General features: G+C 42.4%; 1 protein-coding gene across 1 annotated transcript in view; it reads left to right on the top strand.

Moving 5' to 3' along the window:
• RNF150 (ring finger protein 150) overlaps positions 1-24362 on the top strand; it is a 192786-nt gene that overhangs the window by 142699 nt on the left and 25725 nt on the right. The window contains exons 5-6 of the mRNA XM_024208116.3: positions 1798-1894; positions 11259-11469. Coding sequence (XP_024063884.1) covers positions 1798-1894; positions 11259-11469 — 308 coding nt within the window. The remainder of the gene's footprint in view (positions 1-1797; positions 1895-11258; positions 11470-24362) is intronic.

The following is a 24362-nucleotide window of genomic DNA, read 5'->3' as shown; positions in this document are numbered from 1 at the left end:
TTGCACATCTGTTACGTGCTAGAGAAAAGGAATTTAGGACTGCTCTACACATAAATTTGCATTGAAATAACCAAAATATGTTTAATTCACAACTTTTGTTGTTTTGATGCAAATCTGAGTATGGACACTCTTATTTCAGAATAAAAGTGCCCTCTGATTTTTGCTTAAATCATACTTGTAGGTGGGTGAGTGTATTTTCAGGCTCCTACACAAAGATTTAGGTGCTGAGGCTATGGTTACATGAGAAAACTTTGTACCTGTTTTTCAGAAACAATGTAGCTGGACCAAAGGTGTACATACAAAATGTTACAGAGCGGATAGAGCCACAGGGCATGTTCAAGGGGACGACAAACATGTATGTGATATAAGTCAATTAATCTTACACTTGGCTAAATGAATTAAAAGTCCAAGATGTTGCAAAATTGACTGTTTATTAACAGGAAACAAACCAACAATTATTCTAATAATAATCCACAGATGAATAATGAAAAACCACAAGCTTTCACAAAATCCATGGGATAGAGGAGAGGAAATCTCTGCTCCAGTGTCTCACTGGAGACCAACTCATTGTACCAACAATACTCCATTCAGCTGCAGTCAGGCTTCCAGAATGCTCTTCCTCACAGCAGTCTATGCACCTGGGTATATCCCCTCTCCTCAGTTGAAGTACTCACAAATAATTAAAAAAATCTGGCCATAATTCTCCATATACTACAGTGATTAAAAGAAATTGGGAGCTGTTTTCTGTAGGGACGCTCCAGCTGAGGCACAAAGACAGCAAACAACTTCCCTGTCTCTTAACTGAGCCCCCTGAGAAATTCTCTTAATTTCCTCTCCCAGCATGTCTTAAATTCTTCACCCTGCAGAACTGCAGGACTTTTCTCTGTACTCTGAGTCTGCTGAGGTGCTTATCCTGTCAAATGCAACATAACAGAACATCCTCGCAAGAATGAATGAGGTGCATAAATTAAATGTTTGAGTATGCAACCTCCAGTTTGTTCAAGCAACTTTAGACAACTGACACTTGTGGCTAAGAAACTGCATTTCCCATAACTGGATAAATATGTAGGCAGAATACCTTCACTATCTTGCTAATGATCACTTCACATTGTCTGAAGGGGTAATATCAACCAGTTCCAGAGTGAGAAATGTTTGTCTAGAGACGCTCATTTTCATGGGTGGCTTTTGAGGGGCAGGAAAATAGGTGGGGGGGAGCCTCACCTAGAAGGCCACCCTCTCTCTCTCTCTCTCTCTCTCTCTCAAAAAAAAAGGGGGGGGGGGGTTTTCTGCCTACACTCTGTCATGATCCTACAAAATAATAACAGCTGCAAAATGGCTTCATGTTACAGTTTTTTAAAGTTCTGGGTCACTGTGGTGGGGTCAGCTTTGTGTTATGGAACCAACAGTAGATATATACATGATCTGACCTTTACCAAAAGCTGAGTTTCATTGATCTGTGTTACAGCTGGCAGTCTATAGCATTTTAAGAAAGTTGGCTTTGCTGCTACACGTACATTTGGCTTTCTGATTGTTGGTGTCTAATTTTGTACATCTCACTTTCTGCCCCTTGTCAGTGAACTCTAACAGGCAGGGAACGGTGGCTTATCTGAATAAGATTTAGTACAGTGATTTTATACTCCTGTCTATGCACTTTTATAATCCTTATCATATACCAGAAAACAACACTTTCAAAACTCCCGATTTTACTACATTCAGAAGCAACTCTTGGGAATGACTGAACAGCTCTAAGCTACACTGGGATGGATTTGAATTAAAATATCTTGCTTTTTATTGCAGGCATCTTTTTCATAAATCTTGCGTAGACCCGTGGCTGCTAGACCATCGCACCTGCCCTATGTGTAAAATGAACATTCTAAAAGCTCTAGGGATTCCGGTAAGCATGTCATGCAACAGGCTAGTCAAAGTAGAGTGAGAACACCTCCATCCTGTATACATGCCCATCTGTTTGCTATTTAGATTCTCATACCACATTCATCACCATGGTACACTGATTTATTAACAGGAACACAAGCAGACATCTGTCTATTTTTTCTCTTTCCCCCCCTCCCCTTTGGCTGGGAGGGTGTATGTGTGTGTGTCTGTGTTGCTTGGTTGGTTTATTGAGGGGTTGGATTTTTTTAAGTAATTGTGGCAGGGTTGTACATTCACATACAAACCTTTTCTATTTACTCTTTTACATCAGGGATGGATTTTTTTTAACTACATTCCTCCTTGTTGCCTCAAAGCAAAGGGTGTACAAATAAAATCTCTCCTGGTGTATCATTCTAAGGCAACTTGCCTCTGATTCTGATTGCAAAAGTCATTGCCTTTTCTGTCGGGTTCCGTCCCCTCTCTTAAAGCATCATTGCATGTCAGCAGGCCATGCACTCATAATTCTAGTTATGAAACATAACATTTTCCCCAAATGATTAAACATGAGATTCATGTGATTACAGTATAAGAAAATGTTAGATTGTTAGTCACTTGGTAAATTCAGCTCTGTTTAGAAACCTGCCAAAACTTGCCAATTAACTCTTTGGATTGTATTGTCAAATATACTTAGTACATGTTCGACCAGCAATGAATTTCCCTAAATTACAGGTATCTCACAGTTCAGTGTCTTCTCCACCAAGAAATTAATCAAGGTTTATGCTATGTGAAAAAGTATCTCCTGTCAAGTTCAACACAGCCAGTGGTGGTTAGTATGCCAACAGCTGCTGTAAATACACTGTCCCCAAGCTGAGGCAGCAGCATGCCAGCATTACATATCTGAGCGCTACACAAGAGAGATGAGACAAAAACCAACCAAATGAACAAATGAGGACAGCTAATGCAGTTACCCCCAAGAGCAGCAGTGAAATGACATGGGGACATATAATCCAAACAAATTACTGAAATGAAAAAAGAGTCTGATACAAGTGCTGAAATTATTATTCTAGGAAATAGCACAATAATAAAATAATCATGCAGGTGTGTCCGTTAACTTAGTACAATTATAAAGCCAAAAGGAAGCAAATAATATTATTCTAATGATATATTATAATTAGGCTTCTTGATTGATAGTGTGTGTGTGTGTGTGTGTGTGTGTTCAACCTTCATTCAGCCCCCTAGTATGCATTACAATACTGTGTTTAATTCCATCATCACATACTATTTTTTCCACTGACCTCCACTTGGGTCATCAGCAGGGTTAGTCATCAGCAGGGTTAGGACCTTAAGATCCACCCTACCACAGATCTCCAAGTAACTTGCAGCAGTAGTAGGCTGTTATGCTGCATGCAGACCAGCCATTAGAGGGGGATGAGACACACACTTTCCCAGTGGGTTTCACAGCTATTGCTGACAGCAAAGAAACCACTCAGAACTCCTGCATTCAGTTCCAGGTTCTGGAGGGGAGTGTGCTCTTTTGCCCTTAGCCTGTCTCTGTCCCCTCTGCTCCCTAACTCCCTGCCCCCCAAGATCCAGCCCCTTTATCCCCTTTCCCCTTAAGTTCCGGTCCCCCATAATCCTATCACCCCTCCCCAACATCTCCCGTCCCACTGCTTTTCACCCCTCTGCATTCAAGTCAGGCTGATTCCTCCTTGCTGCCTGTGCCCCAGCACGAGGAACATAAAAAGAGCACAGGAGAGACAGTCTCCCTCTTCTCAGTTGGCTTCCTATGCCGCAGCAGACCTTGGCTGCCAGGGGGAACAATTGCAGGAAAGTGCTGCTCAGCTCCTGTGTCCGCTGAGCTGGAGCACACTTGGTACTGATGGAATCTTCAGAGAACGTAGCTGCCAAACTCTTAACAGGTCTCTACTGAGCATGTGTGAACTGATATTTTCAGAGGCTCAAACTTGGCCAAATTTGAGTGGAATTTCACAGCAACTGGAAAAAGCACAATCTATGACACAAAGATCACCCTCCTTCCCAATTTCAAGTCCTGCTCCAAAGCATGAAGCCACTACAGCTTCTCAATGAAACAGTTGTACGAATTTTGTTAACATGGGCAAAACATATTTTCCCTCCCTAACCTCATTCTCAATTCTTGCTGAACCATTGCAACTGAAACTACCCCCACCGCTCTTAAAAAAAAAAAAAAAATCAGTCTGAGGCAAACACCCATCTTGGAAAACTTCAGCTCAAATGGTTGCAGTTTGGCAAAGTTATAAGCAACTGAAAACAGTCTTATAATGGAAAGTGTCGGGAAACCTTGGCTTATAGACAGTGCAACTGGCTCCATTTATAATATAGAATGTCTTCATGCCAGCTGTATGCTTACCTTAGTGGTGTACATTAAAAAGTTGGTTTGTGTGATTATGAATGTGGCATTATGTTTCCATTTTAAGAGGAATGTATAATAGTTTTTAATTGATATTGTTCTAAAAGAACTAGATCTAAATTTTCAAGTCAGTGCATGCCAATTTGGCAATTTCGTCACACAGTTTACTTCATAGTCAAGATTTTTAAAAATGGCTGCCTAGAACTAAAGCCTATTTAGCATGGCCGGCTCCAGCATTTCTGCCGCCCCAAGCAATTGGCGGCAATTGGGGAAGAAAAAAAAAAAACGCGATCGGCGGCGGCAGTTCAGCAGCAGGTCCTTCGCTCCTAGAGGGAGTGAGGGACCTGCTGCCCCCGAATTGGCGCAGGTGCCGCCCCTCTCCCTTGGCCGCCCCAAGCAACTGCTTGTTAAGCTGGTGCCTGGAGCCGGCCCTGCTATTTAGGCATGTAAATAACTAGCCTGATTTTCAAAAGTGGTGAGTGCCCAGAAGCTCCCATTAAGATGTATCTCCTTTCTGCTGAGGCAGCCTGGTCCCCTGGAAGCGTTCCACCCTTAATGAATTCTGCCACCATTTACAGAAGCAAATGTCTGGCCTCAGTCCTTCCACTGGCACACTAATGGTGAATTGAGCCCACAAAGCTTAGTTTCTTCTGGTCTTGGTGTCTAAAGGGAAAACTTTTTTTCTTTCAATTTCAAAGAGCTACATCATTGTTGGGATGATCATATCAAGTAAAATAATCTCCCTTCAGTTCTTTCCCCTTCTCTAGAAACATGGTCTGAACATGCAAACAACTGCACTTTTTTTTACTAGATTGGTTGAGTTGGAGTCTTTCATTAAGAACCTGGTGGAAAGGCCACTCAAGTCAGTGGAAAGACTCCCATTTTTAGAATCAGGCCCTAAAAGCACATATGTACAGAGAACTAGAGAAACTAATATACCAGGTAAATAACAAAATTTATCAAAATATATTTGTGTCACTCTGACAGTAAAAGGTATAAATAGTAATTTAAAAAAAGCAATATTTGATATCATTAGGATTAAAGTCTACTGTTTAGTTTTTTTCCAAGTAAAATGATATTAAATCTGCATGTAAAAAGGGATCAATTAAATTGAACCATGACATTTGTGCCGCTTTAGTTAATATTTTGTTGGGCTTTCCTTTATCTCCTATTTTTAAGGGTTTAAAAATTGGTCAAAAGCTCATTCTAGCAAAAACTGCAAACAAAAGGGACGAGGAGCGAATGGCTAACTGGGGGGAAAAACATTTAAACATTTGCTTAGTTATATAATGGTTATAAGACTGTTGTATAACCCTCAAAACCAAATTTGATTTTAAAATGAACTTTCAAAGGCTTCCAACAACTGTTTGAAAAGAAATCTAATGGAAAAAAATGTTGATGTTTGTGCCCAGCAATTTTTGTCCCCGGTCCTGTCCTGTAAGTAAACATATGCATAGCTTTCACACATGCATACTCCCAGTTCAATGGGACTCATGACTTTGCAGGATAAAGCCTTTTCTTTGCTCAAAGTTGATTAGAATTTTTTATGCTTGCAGATGCACTGTCTTCATGCCAACTATTATTTAGTTTCTTCCCCAACTCTAAAGCCCCCAAACTGTGGTTTAGGTTTTTTGTTGTCTGATTACATTCTATACTTTAGTCTGTGAACACAAAATCATCTGAGGATTGTTTAAATGAACATATTCTTTTATTATGAACCATTTTAAAATAATGCTAAGTTTGTAACATAGAATCTTAAAATGTAGAGCTGGAAAGAGCCTCGAAGTGATCTAGTCCAGTCCCCTTCACTGAGGCAGGACCAAGTATGCCCAGACCTAACCTGTTTTTAAAAACCTCTACTAACACAAATTTCACAACCTCCCTCAGAAGCCTATTCCAATACTTAATTATCCTTATAATTAGAAAGCTTTTCCTAATATCCAACATAAATCTTTCTTGCTGCAGATTAAGCCAATTCTTTCTTGTCCTTTCTTCAGTGGACATGGAGAGCAATTGATCACCATCTTCTTTACAACAGCCTTTAACATATTTGAAGACTGTCAGGATCCCTCTAAGTCTTCTTTTCTCAAGACTAAAATGCCCCATTTTTTAACCTTTCCTCATAGGTTAGGTGTTCATTACTGTAGTCTCCTCTGGACTGTCTCCAGTTTGTCCACATCTTTCCTAAAATGTGGTCCCCAAAACTGGACACAGTACTCCAGCTGAGCCCTTACTAGTGCTGAGTTGGACAATTACCTCCTGTGTTTTATATATGAAACCTGTTAATATGCCCCAGAATATTAGCTCTCTTATTTATTTATTTTGCAACTGTTTCACATTGTTGGCTCATGTTCAATTTGTGATTGACTACAACCTCCAGATCCTCCTCAGCAGTACAGTACTACAACCTCGCCAGTTATTCCCCATTTTGTATTTGTACATATGACGTTTCCTTCTAAGTGAAGAACTTTACATTTGTCTCTATTGAATTTCATCTTGTTGATATCAGACCAATTCTCCAATTTGTCACAATCATTTTGAATTATAATCCTACCCTCCAAAAAGCTTGCAACCCCTCCCACCTTAGCATCATCTACAGATTTTATAAGCCTAGTCTCCACTCCATTATCAAAATCATTAATGGAAAATGTTGAATAGTACTGGATCCAGGACAGACCCTGTGGGACCACACTAGATACATCTTCCCAGTTTGACAGCAAACTATTGATAACTACTCTTGAGTACGATCTTTCAGCCAGTTATGCACCCACCTTATAAAAATTTCATCTAGACCACGTTTCCCTGGTTTGTTTATGAGAATGTCACATGGGACTTTATCAAAAGCCTTACTAAAATCATGATGTATCACATCTACTGTTTTCCCCTTGTTCTTGACAAATCTATGTTGGTTATTATCTATTATTCTATTATCCACTAATTGGGCAATACAAATTGATTGTTTAATAACTTGTTCCAGTATCTTTGCAGGTATCAAAGTTCAGCTGACTGGTCTATAATTCCCTGAGTCCTTTTTGTTCCTCTTTTTAAAGATAGGTACTATGTTTGCCCTTCTCCAGTCCTCTAGGACCTCACCCATCCTCCATGAGTTCTCAAAGATAATTGTTAATGAATCTGAGATTGCTGCAGCTAGTTCTTTTAAGTACCTTAAGAGTGAATTTCGTCAGGGCCTGCTGGCTTGAATATATCTAATTTATCTAAATATTCGTTAGCCTGCTCTTTCCCTATTCTGGCTTGTGTTCTTTCCCCCTAGTTAATATTAATTGTGTAAAGCATCTGGTCACAATTAATCTTTTTAGTGAAGACTGAAGCAAAATAGGCATTAAATGCTACAGCCTGCTTGATGTCATCTGTTATTAGCTCTCCTTCCCACTAAGTACTGGACCTATACACTCCATCTTTTTCTTTCTCCTAATGTATTTATAGAAGTTCTTCTTATTGCCTTTTATATCCCTTACTAGGAGTAACACATTTTGTGCCTCAGCCTTTCTCATTTTGTCCCTATGTTCTTGTGCTGTTCTTTGCTATTCATCCTTAGCAATTTATCCATGTTTCCACTTTTTGTAGGTTACTTTTTTGGATTTATTTCAGGCCATGAAAGAGCTCCTGATTGAGCCATGTTGGCTTGTTACTGCTACTCTTATCTTTCTTTTGCATCGGGGTAGATTGCTGCTGTGCTTTTAATAGTGTCATTTTGAGAAACTGGCAGCTTTCATGAACTTTTTTCCCTTAGATTTTTTTATCATGGGACCTTACCTGTCAGCTCTCTGAGTTTGTTAAAGTCTGCACTTTTTTAAAGTCCATTATGCTGGCATGAAACAACAAAAGACAGGAAATTCACAGGAAAGGGTGAAACAGGCTAAAGGACTGATCAAGTAAAGCACTTGGGCACAGGTTTAGCTTTAAAAACATACGCTGTCTCATTTTCTTCAGTGGGACTACTCAGATACTTGAAGTTAACAATGTTTAAATGCTTCGCTAGATCAGGGCCTCTGAATCAGATTTTCAAAAGTATTTAGGCGATTATAGATGCAGATGCTCAGCTAGTGGAATTTTCAAAAGTGTCTAAGCAGATTAGGCGCCTAAATACATTTGAAAATCTGCCCTATAGTGTATGCTAACTTTTTTAGGCCTAACAGGATATTTGTGTAACTGCAGTTCTATCTGAATATGCCCCTTTATGCTTACAGGTGCTGTTGAACACCTTGCACACAGTACCCTAATCTTTGAATTTTCCTTGTTTTTATTATTTTATGGCCTAACCTTAAGGCGTTATTTCTGAAATGGCTGTGCAAGCTCAACCTCTCCCTGCTATGGAGAAAGCAGACCTGACACCTTTGCTGAAAGGCTTAGGGGAGTCTGCATTCTCATGTACAGCAAAGGGAATTTACTCACACAATTGCCATTAGTATTCAGAGGGGAACTCTCCAGAAATAATCAGTCTGACAGTCAGGAAATAAACCAATACAGAAATACTTGAAAGATCAGTAAATTCTACTGCAATTTGGTCATCTCAGCTTGACCAATGAGTTGCTATCTAGAGGATATTAAGAGGTCTTGGCACCACAACACACAAGCTCTGTAACCATCTGCTTTAAATGCATCTGAATCACTTTTCCAGTAGCCCTGAATTTATTGAGTGTGTGCATTTATAGGCATGAGTTTTAATTCAGTCATTTTGCCTTTGCTTTTGTTTTTTAATTCATTTGGTTTCTCTGGGACCACAATACAGGGAAGACTCCTGAAATTCCCATTACAATGAATTCTTTATTCTTTCTCATTATTTTCAGCTATAAGAAATGAAGTACAGTATAGGCAAAATGTAAGTCTTTTAATATTGAAAACATTTTCCTTCTCTTAGCAATAGCTATATACACCCCTTTTCCACCCCTCATACAAATGTGCACACATGCAGTTCTTATCAGTTCCCCGCCTTCACTTAAGTCTCTGATATCAGCTCTATAGTATGTATATTTTAAGACTTAAAAGGTACAAAATCCCCTGCAGTTATTGCCTGTGTTTATGTTCATAATCTGACTCAGCAGTGTGCCTACCTCAGGCAGATCATATCAATATATGTGCTCATTTACTCCATGACACACTCCCCCAAACTTTTTTTGTTTTTCTGTGAGGAAGCAAACATCAATTTTCTGGGCAAGACTTTTTCATTTCCTCTGCATGCTGCAAGATAGTCTTCCTACAAATGCTATTAAGAGGATCCAGGTATACAGAAAGCAAATAAACTGTATTTATTGGATATTACCATTTAAGGGCCCAATATTGCAATATTTATCGTAGTCCCATTTAAATCAGTGAAGCATCCGTAATAAGCACAAGACATAATAGTAAGTGATTGCAGGATAGGGCCCTAAAAGGAGTGGGTGAGAGGGAAAAAATCTAAATTAATTAACTGGAACCACTTATGTATAAATTCAGGAAGAAAATCTAGAGCAGTTATTTCCTTTAAGACTGATTAAAAGATAGGAAACAAAGGGTAGGAATAAATGGTCAGTTTTCAGAATGGAGAGAGGTAAATAGTGGTGTCCCCAAAGGGTCTGTACGGGGACCGGTCCTATTCAACATATTCATAAATGATCTGGAAAAAGGGGTAAATAGTGAGGTGGCAAATTTGCAGGTGATACAAAACTACTCAAGATAGTTAAGTCCCAAGCAGACTGTGAAGAACTACAAACGGATCTCTCAAAACTGGGTGACTGGGCAATAAAATGGCAGATGAAATTCAATATTGATAAATGCAAAGTGATGTACATTGGAAAACATAATCCCAACTATACGTATAAAATTATGGGGTCTAAATTAGCTGTTACCACTCAAGAAAGCGATCTTGGAGTCATTGTTTTCAGAGAATGAAAACATCTGCTCAATGTGCAGTGACTGTCAAAAAAGTGAACAGAATGTTGGGAATCATTAAGAAAGGGATAGATAATAAAACAGAATATACCATATTACCTCTATATAAATCCATGGTACACCCACATCTTGAATACTGCATGCAGATGTGGTCACCCCATCTCAAAAAAGATGTATAGGAATTGGAAAAGGTTCAGAAAAGGGCAACAAAAATTATTAGGGTTATGGAACGGTTGCCATATGAGGAGAGATTAATAAGACAGGGACTTTTCAGCTTGGAAAAGAGACAACTAAGGGGGGAAGACAGATAGCGGTTTATAAAATCATGACTCATGTGGAGAAAGTAAATAAGGAAGTGTTATTTACTCCTTCTCATAACACAAGAACTAGGGGTCACTGAATGAAATTAATAGGCAACAGATTTAAAACAAACAAAAGGAAGTATTTTTTTCACACAATGCACAGTCAGCCTGTGAACTCCTTGACAGAGGATGTTATGAAGGCCAAAATTATAACAGGGTTCAAAAAAGAGCTAGATACTTTCATGGAGGATTGGTCCATCTATGGATATTAGCCAGGATGGACAGGGATGGTGTTCCTAGCCTCTGTTTGCCAGAAGCTGGGAATGGGCGACAGGGGACAGATCACTTGATTACCTGTTCTGTTCATTCCCTCTGGGGCACCTGGCATTGGCCACTGTTAGAAGACAGGATACTGGGATAGATGGACCTTTGGTCTGACCCAGTATGGCTGTTCTTATGTTAATATGAAAATAAAGAACACTAAGGTTTTTTTGCTTATGTCTAAAGTTAAGAGGTCCATTTCTGGTCATATATAATATATGCATAATTCCAACTAGATCACTAGGAGCCAAACAAATATTTGAAGGCAGAGTTTGCTCCTAAAGTAAGGTGGCTAAAATTTTCAGAAGCCTGAGTCCCATTTTTAAGTGATTTAGGCACTTAGCAGCCAATGTCTCAATGAAGGTGAATGATAAATCATTTAAGAGATTTTGAAAATTTTACCCAGCTTCTTTCTTGTAACTATAGTACTTAATATTTTCTCTGTAGAATAGAAGCTCAAAGACTTTTCTTTTTGTTTCCATTAGCCAAATGCGGATTGCATAGATGATATACCTCCAGATTTTGAAGCTTCCATAGGAGGACCGCCAACTAATCAGATTACAGGAGCTAGTGATATAACCGTGAATGAAAGCTCCGTAGCTCTGGATCCTCCTGTCCGGACTGTGGGAGTACTACAAGTCATCCAGGATGCAGATCCTCTTCCCCAGGTTGGGGAGAGTAACTTCACAACAAGTAGTAAGTTTCTCCTTCTGGCAGAGTTTGCCCTGAAAATAGTATGCAGAAACCTGAATCACAAAGAAATGTATAGATGTGTGGGGCTTGGAATATTGTTTTTACTACTTTAAATTTCACTGAAATCTAGAGGATAAGTAACTTGGCTTAAAATGGCACCTTTGAATTATCATGGAGTATTACTGTATCACAGATACTCTGAACCCAATGTGCAAATAAATGGATTGAATCTGATAGAATAGTAAAGTGAAATGCATGGAAGAATACTCTAGACTAAGTAGAAATAGGCCCTTTCTATTAACACAAAGTAGACTAAAGTTATAGACATCTTCACATGTTGTTTGACAGTGAATCCTTTTACCAAGGCCTTCCTTGATAATCTCCACCTATAACTCAGCTCCTTTGTTAAATTCATTTGTTGGATGCCCTTGTCTGCCGAGTTTGGCTAGTCCTTATCCCCTGGTCTGCCTTTCTTCGATGTACTATTTATTGTTATACATGCAGAGTTTCACTCTTGCTTCAAGAACATAAAATAGATTAACAGATTCCAAGGCCAAAGGAGACCATTGTGATCAACTAGTCTGACCTCCTGTATAAAACAGTCCAGAGAACTTCCCCAAAATAATTGCTAGAGCATATTTTTTAGAAAAGCATCCGATCTTGATATTAAAATTGCCAAAGATGGAGAATTCACCACAACCCTTGGTAAATTGTTCCAATGGTTAATTACCTTGCTGTTATAAAAATCTACGCCTTATTTCCATTCTGACTTTGTCTAGCTTCAACTTCCAGCCTTTGAAATATATTATACTTTTCTCTGTTAGATTGGAGAGCCCATTTTTGAATATTTATTCCCCATGTAGGTGCATGTAGACTGCAATTAAGTTATTCCCTACCCTTCTCTTTGTTTAGCTAAATAGATTGTGCTCCATGTGTCTGTCACTATTTTCTAATCCATGTTTTCTAATCCTTGAATCATTCTCATGGCTCTTCTCTGAATCCTCTTCAATTTTTCAATATCCTTCTTGAATTATGCAGCAACAGTCACACTTGTGCCAAGAAAAGAGCTAAAATAACCTCTCTACTCCTACTCAAGGTTCCCCTGTTTATGCATCCAAGGATCACATTAGCTCTTTTGGCCATAACATCACACTGGGACTTCATGTTCATCTGATTATCCACCAAAACTCCCAAATCTTTTTCAGAGTCACTGCTTCTCAGAAGAGAGTCCCCATCCGATAAATATGGCCTACATATTTTGTTCCTCGATGTATATTTTTATAAATAAAAGGTAAAGCTATAGTCACTTGCCTAACTGTAGGACACTTCCTTGAAATCAAGAAAAAAAAAGTATATTTGGATTCCTTTTGTGCTTTTGCATTGTCTTCTTTACATCACTGGAAGCTTTACTTTTTATTTCTTGAAAACTATTCTTAGTTTTTCAAAAGGAGTGTTGGTCCTTTTTTACTACTTTAATGGACACCATTCATGCTGACAATCCCAAAATGTCATCCCTACCCTGTCACTAAAAGTAACATTTTGTTTTCAGAATCTTCCTCTGACAGTTTAAGAAAATGATTGTCAGCTCTCCAAAATGAGGGCTGTCTCAGTCTGCAAATGCCACTTGTAGGCAAAAATAACAGACAACTGGAAAGTTTGTATATACATGACTGAAGCATGTATATGCACGTTGTTGGGCATATGAACAGAAAAGTAACACCCGCATGTGTACTTGATATGGGATAGAATAATATGACAAAACATTGGTTTGGGTGTGAAACTTGCCTAGGTCCTAAGAAATTTTGGATATTTAACTATGTTTACTTAACATTGCTATATGCTGCTCCAGTGGGATATGGTGGTTGAACTTTATCACTTTTCTGTAAGTGAAAAAGAAAGGAAAGTAACAACATGAAGGGAGAGAGACAAGACAAGATGAGCGTGGAGAAGACTGTTTCTAAATGGCCTTCCCAGAGATTCTTCTTCCTTTTTGTTGTCTTAATTCCTTTAGTTCTTTCTCTTATTACCACTCTGCATGAGTCAGCTACATTGCTCTGTTGTGTCAGCTTGGAATGCCAATGAAACTAACTTTCTGATCTCCTAAGTGCTGACTTTTATTACTTCATGGAGTGAGCTGTTAGTCATTTTCACCTGAGCACGGCATCATAGCAAGGAAACAGAGGATTTAGGGGAAGTGGCGCAATATTCAGGGTGGAGGAGAAAAATGGTCTCACCATGGCCTTTCATACTGGCCCTCAGGTCTCTGTTGGCTCCATTCTTGTGATCCAGTAAGGGATTTAAAATGACAACTTTCCTTCTTTCTGGAGAAGAAGTCCTAGTCTTTCTGAAAGAAAAGGACTCACCTTAGTTTTGGTTCTTTGCAGGATCAAAATCATGGAACCAGCAGGAGAGCAGAGACAATGTTATGTGCATACACAGACTCCCACATGCGTGGTACCAGCCCAAGAGCTCGTGTGTGAAGACTTGCTCTGGCCTCGTTTTGTTGGGCTGATCAGTTTTAATCAATGAGAGATATTTTAGATGAGTGGTTAGTTTTAAGTTAGTAAAATTTTATTAGTAACATTTTGTTCCTTTGTATCTTGACAGTGCCCCTGTTAAATGTTGTTGTGCTTCTCGTGATTGATTTCATTGGTGACATTAAGATTTTTATTTGGTGGTACAAAAATTTTACTAAGGATGTTAAGCAGTATTCTGATGTCAGTTTTGCTGGTTTAAGACCAGAGTAACACCACTCAAGCCAGTAGTTACTCCAGATGTATATCATTTTATGTAATTGAATTACCCCCACTGTTCTTCATTTTATCATAAAATAATATGGGATGTCAGATACTCATTTGAGAGGAGTGCAGAATTTCTTCAGTTCTGTTCTGTTGGTCTACCTCACTGATATACTTGGTTGTACTACAAACAGTGGGCTAGATACACAGATCAGGCACAGGACTCAACACAGGGATATGTTACATTTGTGTCCCTCAGTTCTGTGGCTGTCCAAGGGCCATGTTGGCCCCCAACACAATATAGAGCATTTTCACAGCTACTCTACTTTGCATTCAGCTGTGACAGCTGCTAAGGGGCAATTACACCAGCCAGAGAGTGTAGCAGTGCGCCAGCCACTCCCCTTTTCCTCCCATCTTGCTCTCAATAAGTATCCTGTAAGGATTTGGAGGGAACTGATGTCAGCGCAGCTACACTGGATCTACACCACTGGGGGATTCCACTACACAAAAGGAACTCTTCAACTGACTAAAGCAGCATGGAAGTGTGCTTTGGGTCTCTAGTACCCACTCATCCACCCTATTTAGATTCTGTGGTTCTCATATTAGGGAGTCAGTTCCTTATCCCTCATTAACCAGAAAAACCCAGCACAGGATAACTATACAGCATGAATCTATTGATGTTGCTTTCCGTCATTCTAATAGCAGCAGAGGCAATGTATCCCTATCAGAGAATCCTACTGAAAATGGCAAAGCCAGAAAACAAAGCTAAGGGGAGAGATTCTCCCTCCTGGTCTAGAGCCCGGGGCTGGGTGCAAGGCACTGGAAGGAAGTGCTGCTGCGACTTTTGAAAAGAACCAGCATAGGCCCTGAACTGGGCAGGGGGAAATCTCCCCTTCATAAGCACCTGCATTGATAGGATAACTGCCTATAGCACTGTGGAGATTCTGGATGGTGCTGCAGCCTATTGGCAGCTATTGGCTGTGGTAACTTAAGCAGCTCCTAAGTACATCGAGCAGTTGCATCAACCCTCAGAACAACCAGAATCAGGAAGGCATACTGGAAGCTTAAAGCCGCCTTAGCCAGCTTCAATGCCCTGGGCTGAATGTGTATGTCCTGCACTTAGCACACAATCTCATCCATGGTATTCTGATTTGGTGCTTGGTTTTTCAATTAATAATGGTTGGGCAGCAATATTATTTATTAGTTATACATGATTATTAGACTTTGTTCTTTTCAGGATTACATTTAATGCTTGACAATTTTTTGGCATGGTTGGGTGCGCAAACTTATATCATCTCAAGAACGCATCCATATGGTCTGATTCACAATAGTATTCAGCAACTGGACCTTGTACATTCTGCAAAGGGCTGGCAGTAAACTAACCCTTTCGTGTTCGTTTGGGAGTTAGGGGCCTGAGTTTCGAAGGTGATGAGAATGCACAACTCCAATTGACTTCAGTGGGAGCTGCAAGTGTTCCGCCCCTCTGAAATTAAGCCCTAGAGTTCTCAAACAGAACACAGTTTTAACCCAGGTGGGGGGGACAGTTTTATAGCCAATACACACTACAACTTAAACTAGGGTTACCATATTTCCACAATCAAAAAAGAGGACACTGGGGGGGGGGAAGCCGCGCCCTAGCCCCACCCCATCCACTCCCTCCCACTTCCCACCCCCTGACTGCCCCCCTCAGAACCCCAACCCCCCCTGCTTCTTGTCCCCTGACTGCCCCGACCCGTATCCACTCGCATGGGTGGCAGGGTTGTAGAAATTTTGGTGGTGCCCAGAACTCATCCCCCCCCCACCCTGCCTAAGGCTCTGGGAGGGGGGCTGGGTGGGGGGAGGAGGTCTGGGGTGCAGGTCCTGGGCTGGGGATTAGGGTGCAGGAGGGGTGCAGGGTGCAGGGTGCAAGTTTGGGTGCTGGGTGCAGGCTCCGGGCTGGGGCAAGGGGTGGGTGTGCAGGAGGGCGTGAGGGGTGCAGGCTCTGGGATGGAGTTTGGGGGTGGGAGGGGGTGCAAAGGGAGGGGGTGCAGGCTTTGGGAGGGAGTTTGAGGGCAGGAGGGGGTGTGTGGGAAGTAGGGAGAGGGCTTGGGAGGGAGTTTGGGGATAGGAGGGGATGCAGGGGTGAGGGCTGTGGGTCTGAGGTTCATGATGCAGGAGAGGGCTCAGGGATGGAGCAGAGGATTAGGGTGTGGGGGGATGAGGGCTGGGGCTGAGGAGTTTGGGGCATTGGAGAGGCTCAGGGCTAGGGTGGAAGGGCAGGGTAAGGGCAGCCTGTCTTCCCATTAGTAGATGAGGGACACTAGGACCCGGGGGCAGCAGACAAGGGAGAGGCAGGCGGGGGAGAGGGCACGGGGGGGGATGTGAGGAGAGGGGGTGGTAGGTGGAGGCCGGGGACCCATCCAACACTCCCCCGCTCCCTGACTGCCCCCCCCCCTGGACTCCCCTTACCATTCTGGCTCCACGTGTTTGCAAAACACGCTGCCCGGTGGGTCGGTTTGTGTGTTACACAGGGCTGCAGACAGAGGAAGGGGGGAGCAGGGGAGGGCTCTGGCTGCTGGAGGCCAATGGGAGTGGATCAATCGGCCCAGCCGCCCAATCAGCAGCCGCACTCTGCATGGGAGGGAGGCGAGGGAGGAAAAAACCCCGGACATTTTAACCTTGTTACCAATTCCTCCCGGACGGCTATTTAGAGACACAAAAGCCGGACATGTCCGGGGAAATACGGACGGATGGTAACCCTACTTAAACCAAGTTATAAGGGGTCAGAGGGCAACCACGGTTTAACTGACTTGGTTATTGCTGTATTATAGATATGGCTTTAAACAACAAGAATTATGTCAGAATTGTATTCACTAATTGTATTGAATAGTTCCAGTGTGGTCAAAGACCTAGAACCACAGAGCTTTTCCCCACTTCCCCCCTTCCTACCCCAACGTGAGCTTGGTTTGTCTTTTGATTTTACAAATAATGTCTCTGGCTGCTGCTAGGAATCTTTGCAGAGGTATTCTATTCTCTCTTCCCCTCCCCCCCTCCACCCCCACTCCCCATTAATGACAGGAGAATGCTCCTGGGCTGAGTCTGCACTGGAGATTTGCGTGGTTTCTTCTTATGATTGAAGCTGTGCAAGCTGCAGCCATGCAGTGTGTACAGAGTATGCTGCATCCAAACCCTGCACTTGCTGCCACTGTTGTAGCTTCTGTGAATTGTTGTGCTTATCCCACAGTGCTGTTGGTTTTTCTTTCTGTTACTGGTTGGGGGTTTCTTTATTTCCTGACAGGATCCAGAGGCAGGGACCCTCCCAAAGTGGGCCTGGAGGAAGGACATTTTCATAGTGCTGCATATATGGGACGAAATCCTGTATCCACTGAAGTTAATGGCAAAACTCCCATTGACTTCACTGGGGCCAAGATTTCATCCATGCTATTTTGCCGGTACTATTACTTTATTTTTGTGAATGTGCTCAGAGGACATTTTCCTCTTCTTCTGAATGGAGAATTTCTTCCTCAAGGCCCTTAGTAACTTTCCTGGCCATGAAGAGCTAGATGGAACTCATTGTAGAATCTACCTTTACTAGGGTTACCATACTTCCGGTTTTTCCCGGACATGTCCGGCTTTTTGGTAATCAACCCCCCGTCCGGTGGGAATTGCCAAAAAGCCGAACATGTCCGGGAAAATACCGGCCGGGCACTTCCCCTCCCGCGGCTGCTCTGCTCCTCCCCTGACTCTTCGGCTCTGTTTAAGAGCCGAGCTGCCCGAGCGCTACCAGCTTCAGGCAGCCCCCATGTCTCCGGACCCTAGCCACCGGCCGGGCACTTCCCCTCCCGGGCTCCAGCTGCTCTGCTCCGGCGGCGCTGGAGCCCGGGAGGGGAAGTGCCCTGCCCGGGGGGCAGGGTCTGGAGGCATGGGAGCTGCCCGAAGCCCAAGCGCTACCGGCTTCACAGTTTGCCAGGCAGCCTCCAGACCCTGCGCCCCTGGCTGGGTGCTTCCCCTCCCGGGCTCCAGCTGCGCTGGGGAAGCGCCGGCCAGGGGCACAGGGTCTGGGGGCTGCCCGGCAAACTGTGAAGCCGGTATCGCTTGGGCAGCCCTTTTCGCGTGGCTGGGAGGAAGGAGGGGGAGTTAGGGCGGGGACTTTGGGGAAGGGGCGGGGAATGGGCGGAGTTGGGGCGGGAAGGGGCAGCGTTGGGGTGGGGCCGGGGTGGGAAAGGGGCGGGGCCAGGGCCCTGTGGAGTGTCCTCTTTTTTTATTTTTTAAATATGGTAACCCTACCTTTACCACCCCTTATTAAAAATCAAGATCAGATTTTTTGCATGGTAGCTCAGAGCACTAAGTAAAGGACCAGGAGATATGCTCAACCAATCTCATTACAACACCCAGCACAGTGGGGCCACAGTCTTCAAGGAAATGTTTGTTAGGTGTTGTTAATAATAGGATTTGTATGCTAAATCCTTGAGTGTCCTTTTTCAATACCTGCATGTATCAGCTGATATCGCATTTTAAGATTAGACAGAGAGAGAGAGAGAGAGAGAGAGAGAGAATTTCTTTAGTTTTATATTCAGCTCGGCTATGGATTTTCTGTTTCAAGAATCAGCGACCCTGTTAATCTTAACGTCTGCAAAGTGTCAAATCTCTTTTCCCATTCCCTCACCTGTAGTAATGGTCACACTGCATTGTTTTTTATTAGAGGGCTATTCTGCAATAAGTGCTACACCTCTACCCCGATACAACGCTGTCCTCGGGAGCCAAAAAATCTTACCGCGTTATAGGTGAAACTGCGTTATATCGAACTTGCTTTGATCCGCCGGAGTGCGCAGCCCTGCCCCCCCGGAGCACTGCTTTACCGCGTTATATCCGAATTCGTGTTATATCAGGTCGTGTTATATTGGGGTAGAGGTGTATCATATCTGGAAATGTCATAGCACCATAGAGCAGGAGCAATTCCATGCAAATGTAAATGGTACAGCAGGGGTTAGATTGTGGCATTTAGCCACAGCCTCGAATAAGGGGTGATGCTGAGCTGAACTGCCCCCAGGGGAGCTGCAGGAGGGTTTTGCCTTGGTGAGCACGTGGGGAATGTACACATGACAATGTCCCTTTGAATGGTGCAGCATGCTTCCCTTTCTGGAGACTGCCGGCTCCTTGAGTTAGTGCAGACAGTGTTCAAGGCCATCTCTCTTCCCCTCCTTACCCCCTTTGGAGCAATTTGTTCCTCTGAGCATGGAATACTTGCATTTCCACAAGCATAGAAATTTGCAATTATCCCTGGCTTTACATAGAGTGCCCAAAGTCAGCTCCTTCCAAAGAAGGCTCCTTCCCGCACTCATGCTTGGGCCAGGCCAGGCATAATCAGCATTAAGTGTCTGGGTTAAAAATACTGTAGTTCTCTTATGAAAAGAGCAGCTAGAGTCTGTGTATGTGTGTGTATCTATATGTATAAGTATTCACTAGAAATCTGGCATTTGGAGAAATATAAAGCATTCATGCACTTTTGTTTCATCCATGATCATATGGACATCTCCCAGTTCACATGTTTGCTATTTTTGGTAACAGTTAATGTGTGTGCATTTTCAGGCTTCATTCACTGTTCATATTTTATTTCTTGGTCAGGCCTATAAATAACTCTGGCCTTTCAAGTTTTACAAGCCCCAAAGGGACATATGTACTGACCCCACCTGTTTAAGAGAATGATTGGCATGCTGCAAAGAGCCCACTAAATTCAACTCCCCTTTCCCCCAACTCTGGAAGCTCCCAAGACAACTCCAGAAAAAGAGATGGTCCTGAGTTGGAGTAACCACTGTGCTCAGCCTGAAGACAGCTGGGTAGCCTGGGAGGTCCACAGATTTTATGTGGACCTGAAGCTGTGAAGCAGAGCTATGTGAATAATGTGTTTTCTGGTTCATTGGCAATTCCAAAAAAGTAGAAGAAAAATTGCTACAAGTCAAACAAAACAGTTCCTTCTCAACAAAACATTTCATTCAAATTCAACCATTTTAAAGGGTTTTGATAGAATTAAAGGAAATTTCTCAATGAAAAGTTATTTCAAACCAAAAACTTGAAGCATTCGATTTCGAAAATGTCAAAATGAAACATTCCAACTTCTTCCGATTTTTTTGTTTGTTTGTTTTACACAGAACAATTTGGTGAAACCAACACAAATTCTCAAAATGTTCTGGTGTCACCAAATCAGCCTTTTTCACCAAAAAAAGTTTCAGCTGACCAATTTCACCCTCAGTTCAATTGTGAAGTCTTTCACATAGGTATTGCAGTACATTTCTTTTCCTGGGTTTTGTTGTTTTGGGGATAAGCTCCAAAGACGTAGATTGTCAGGACACTTTCACGCTAGTTGGGTAGTTACTTTATTAAAATAAAAACTCCTTAAAATGATTTTGAGCTGTGCATTTTTAAATGTCTGTGTGGAAGATACACCCTTAACTGGTGCTGAAAAAGAATATATTATAAGAATCTTATCTACTAGTGTCTTGTAATCACTTGGCGATTCTTCTGAGTTAGTAGTTTGTTCTGAGGAGTAATATGAGGGGAGAAAAGCATGTGACAACTGCACAAGCTAACGGTGAAAGCATCGAAACACCAAACTTGTATCCCGGAGGTGGAATACTCATGGGATCCACTTTCTCAAAAAGTGAGAGGATTGGGTCCCAAGTGCCTTAGATACGATGTGTGTTAAAGCCCTGTTAAAACTCCAAAGTGATGCAAAACTAGACAATTAGCAGGTGCTGAAAATTACAGTGGTCTGAGGTCCTGGATTTGTTAATTTAAGGGCTTGTCTACACCGTGCATTAGTGCGCAACTGGTGAGGTGTAAATTCTGGTCCACAGCAACATGCCATGCAGTATCTGGTGTGGTGGACCCCTTTCTACATGCTAAAAGTTCCTTTGTGTCATTGACCATTGTTTCAGATGGTATTAAGATAACGCATGCAAAGGAACTTTTAGTATGTGGCAGCAGGGTCCATGCAGTCTCTTCGTGCGTGATATGCTAGTCCAGACTAAAATTTACACTCAAGTTGATGAGCACTAATTGCTTGGTGTCAAAAAGCCCTAAGGCTTGCACCGATGCCAGCATAACACTGCTGGTCTGAAAGGCTGATGACTTTCTTACAGGAATACCACCAGTGTGAAATCATCAGTTTCCAAAAAGTGAGTTAAAGTAGTTGGTTGCTACACCTGCCCTTGACCCTCTGCCAACGTTTGTGATTTCACAACGACATTTTCCTATTTAAAAAATTTTTTTTTCTTCTTTTCATGTTGGTGTGTGTAACCCACAAAGCACAAGTTGTCTCTATATGGCAGACAATGAAACTGACAGTACAGAAAGTGCTATCAAATGCACAAAGTAGACAAATTGGAAAGATTGAGACAAATATTTGTCTAAAATCTGCCGTCTCTGACAACATTAGGGAAAATGTATAGCAATAGCATGGGTCAGGCCCTTCAGCTCCAGGCCTGGAGCGGACCCTTGGTGCATGGATCTCTCTTTTCCTGCACAGAAGGGCTCAGCCACCTCTGTGAGACCTGTCCACCTCTTCTGGATATCATGGCAGCCCCTCAGCTAGTCAAGGGATCCGTGTGGGAGAGGGGGCTGGAATACCAAGAAAGGAGGCGAGGGAGAACTGAATTGGTTTACATTGATATTTTAGGTGCCATGGCAGTGCTCTGTGAAGCTCTTGTTGTTATGCACAGTCATTTGGAACTGGACACAGAATAAGAGAGACCAGTGACAAGCTCCTTAAGCATTAAGTGATCACTGAACACCACAGGCCCCATCAGGGTCAGGACGCCAATGTGCTAGGCCCTCTACGTACACATAGCACTAGATGGATCCTTCCCTGAAAAATTTGCAGGCAAGGCGAGATGTAACATGCAAATAAATCTAACAGACAATGGGGAAGGGAGGTCTAATGCAGACATCAACAACAGGATCACCTAAGGCAAAACAAGTTCATGAGGACAAGATATAGGACCAGAGTAGGTGAACTGAATGTTCTCTATTTTCTTCAAGTTATAGGACTATTATAAAGCAAAGTACTCTTCAGCCCCCTATGGCAAATACATGTTACAACAACATATTCTATTTAATTCTGTTTACAGGAAATTTTGCTAGCTGCATTGTTTCAAAAGTAAGAGATTTCTCTCAGTGTTCCCAGGTTGGTAACCAGTCTAAAAAAGATGAATAATGCCTCATGAACAACAAATCTGGGCAAAATCTCAGTGGATTTAGCTACACTGCAATTAAACAGCCCTGTAGTCTGAGCCCATGTCAGCTGACGTGGGCCAGCTGTGGGCATTTAATTGTAGTGTAGATATACCTTAACTGTCATCTCTCTGGGCAGAGACCCTCATCCACTCCCTTCTGAACAGGGGTTTTACACTGCAGTCTCCTTGTGATTCTCCCTAAGCAGGTCTGACAAACATTCAGCCCCCTGCTCTTTAGTTTCTCGACAAGGACAGTGATTTACCAGGAACCACTCAGCTCTTTCAAAGCAGAATTTCTTTATTTAAGAACAGAAACATACAGAGAAAACATATAAAGGTCTAAACATCTACTAAACGTACCAGAAGTTGTCCATCAGCCTTATCGGGACCCTGACAAGTTTCAGTCCTTTCAACCTTTCAGCATAGTGGGATCCCCCTTTGGACAAAAGGTCATATCCATTTGTTGAATCAAAAACAAGACCCCAGAAAGTGTGTTTAAAGTCAGCCTTTATCCCCAATAGACTTTGTCTCCCAGCCTCCTGAAAACAGGTAGAAGCCAATCACTGTCCCCTTTCTCCTGCCCCCTCCACCGCCAATGGGGCCCAAGGCTCAAAGGACTGGATAGCTGCATAGCCAGCCTTGGGATTTTGCATTAATCATACCCTAGTGAATTCAGATTCCACAGGAAGTCTCCCCGCATGCCTTGTGAGCTAGGAACACACAAATGTATATAACATGTATTCATACAAATGCCTATGAATATTCCATGGGCTCATATCATCTGTCTCATCTTCGTATAATGGTTTTTGAAGTTTTCATGCTTTCAAGGCCTGGCTCTAACATACAGATAAAATTTCATAACGCTAAAGACAGTACTCTCCAGATAGGCCTGCGTTCATCATACCTGTCACAATGTGCTTAACAGAAGCTTTTTTCAGATTACTTTGGGCTCATGAATTCAGGTTTTCTTGTAAAATTTTCAATACTTACCAGTTTCAGCCTGATCAGCAAAAAAGTGGTAATGTTTATCTTTTCATGGTAATACCTGCTCATCACAAGATCATATTTTACTTTGCAGCGTACTGTTAAAACAGCTTTTCCCTAGTTATCGTGGCACTTTGTGTTCCAGCCAAAATCAGGACATGTAGAGAGACCTTCTCCCCTCTCCCCCCTCCCGCCCCCCAATGTAACACACGTTTTAGGAATCTCAAAATGGTTGAATTCAAGTTTTGGTTGAGGGTTTTTGTCAGTTCTTATTTTAACTGAATTAGTTTCCTCAGTGTGAGGAAGATCGATGCAGTGACGTCTGCCTGAACTTGCAGCCAGCCTGAAAGTATAGCTCTGTGAGGGGAGACTGCCCCATGCAGTGGAGGACTCTGTGTGTGGCAAGGGGAGAAGAGTGCAGCAGGCCAACACACCACACACCCGGGCACACTCCAGCTGCTGGGATAAGTACCCGGAGGGTGTGGGGGGAAAATACTCTGCTGCAACCAAGTCTCTGTAAAGGAGAGAATGGCATCTCCTGTCACTCCTGGATGCAGAAAAAGGGAACCCCATGCTATTTATCAATCAGGGAGGCCAGGGGCACTCCTGTCACCACCATAGCACAGTGATGGGGCCACAGGGGGGCCCTGTAGTATGTTGTACTCAGGGCTCTGGATTGCCTTATTCCAGACCGGAGCGTGAAACACACTCAACCTCGAAAGTGCCCAGAAAGACATTTGTGAAATATACACACAACTTTAGGCTTTATAGTTTTTAATAGCGCCAACAGGCTTATTTGACATTCTCCTCGTTTTCACTTAGATTAATGTGTCTGAGGCACTTCTCTTTGGAGAGAGAGCAAGAGGATATGCTCTGTTGTGACAATAATTAGACCCTATGTTATGACACGTTGTACCAAGTACAGAAACATATCTGGGAATCTGTGTGGTGGAAGTGTTTTTCT

This window comes from Terrapene carolina, unplaced genomic scaffold, assembly GCF_002925995.2.
Source record: "Terrapene carolina triunguis isolate 2854851 unplaced genomic scaffold, T_m_triunguis-2.0 Scaffold66, whole genome shotgun sequence".
NCBI lineage: Eukaryota > Metazoa > Chordata > Testudines > Emydidae > Terrapene > Terrapene triunguis.
The sequence above is the reverse complement of the archived record's forward strand: the minus strand, read 5'-3'. Positions and strand labels throughout refer to the sequence as shown.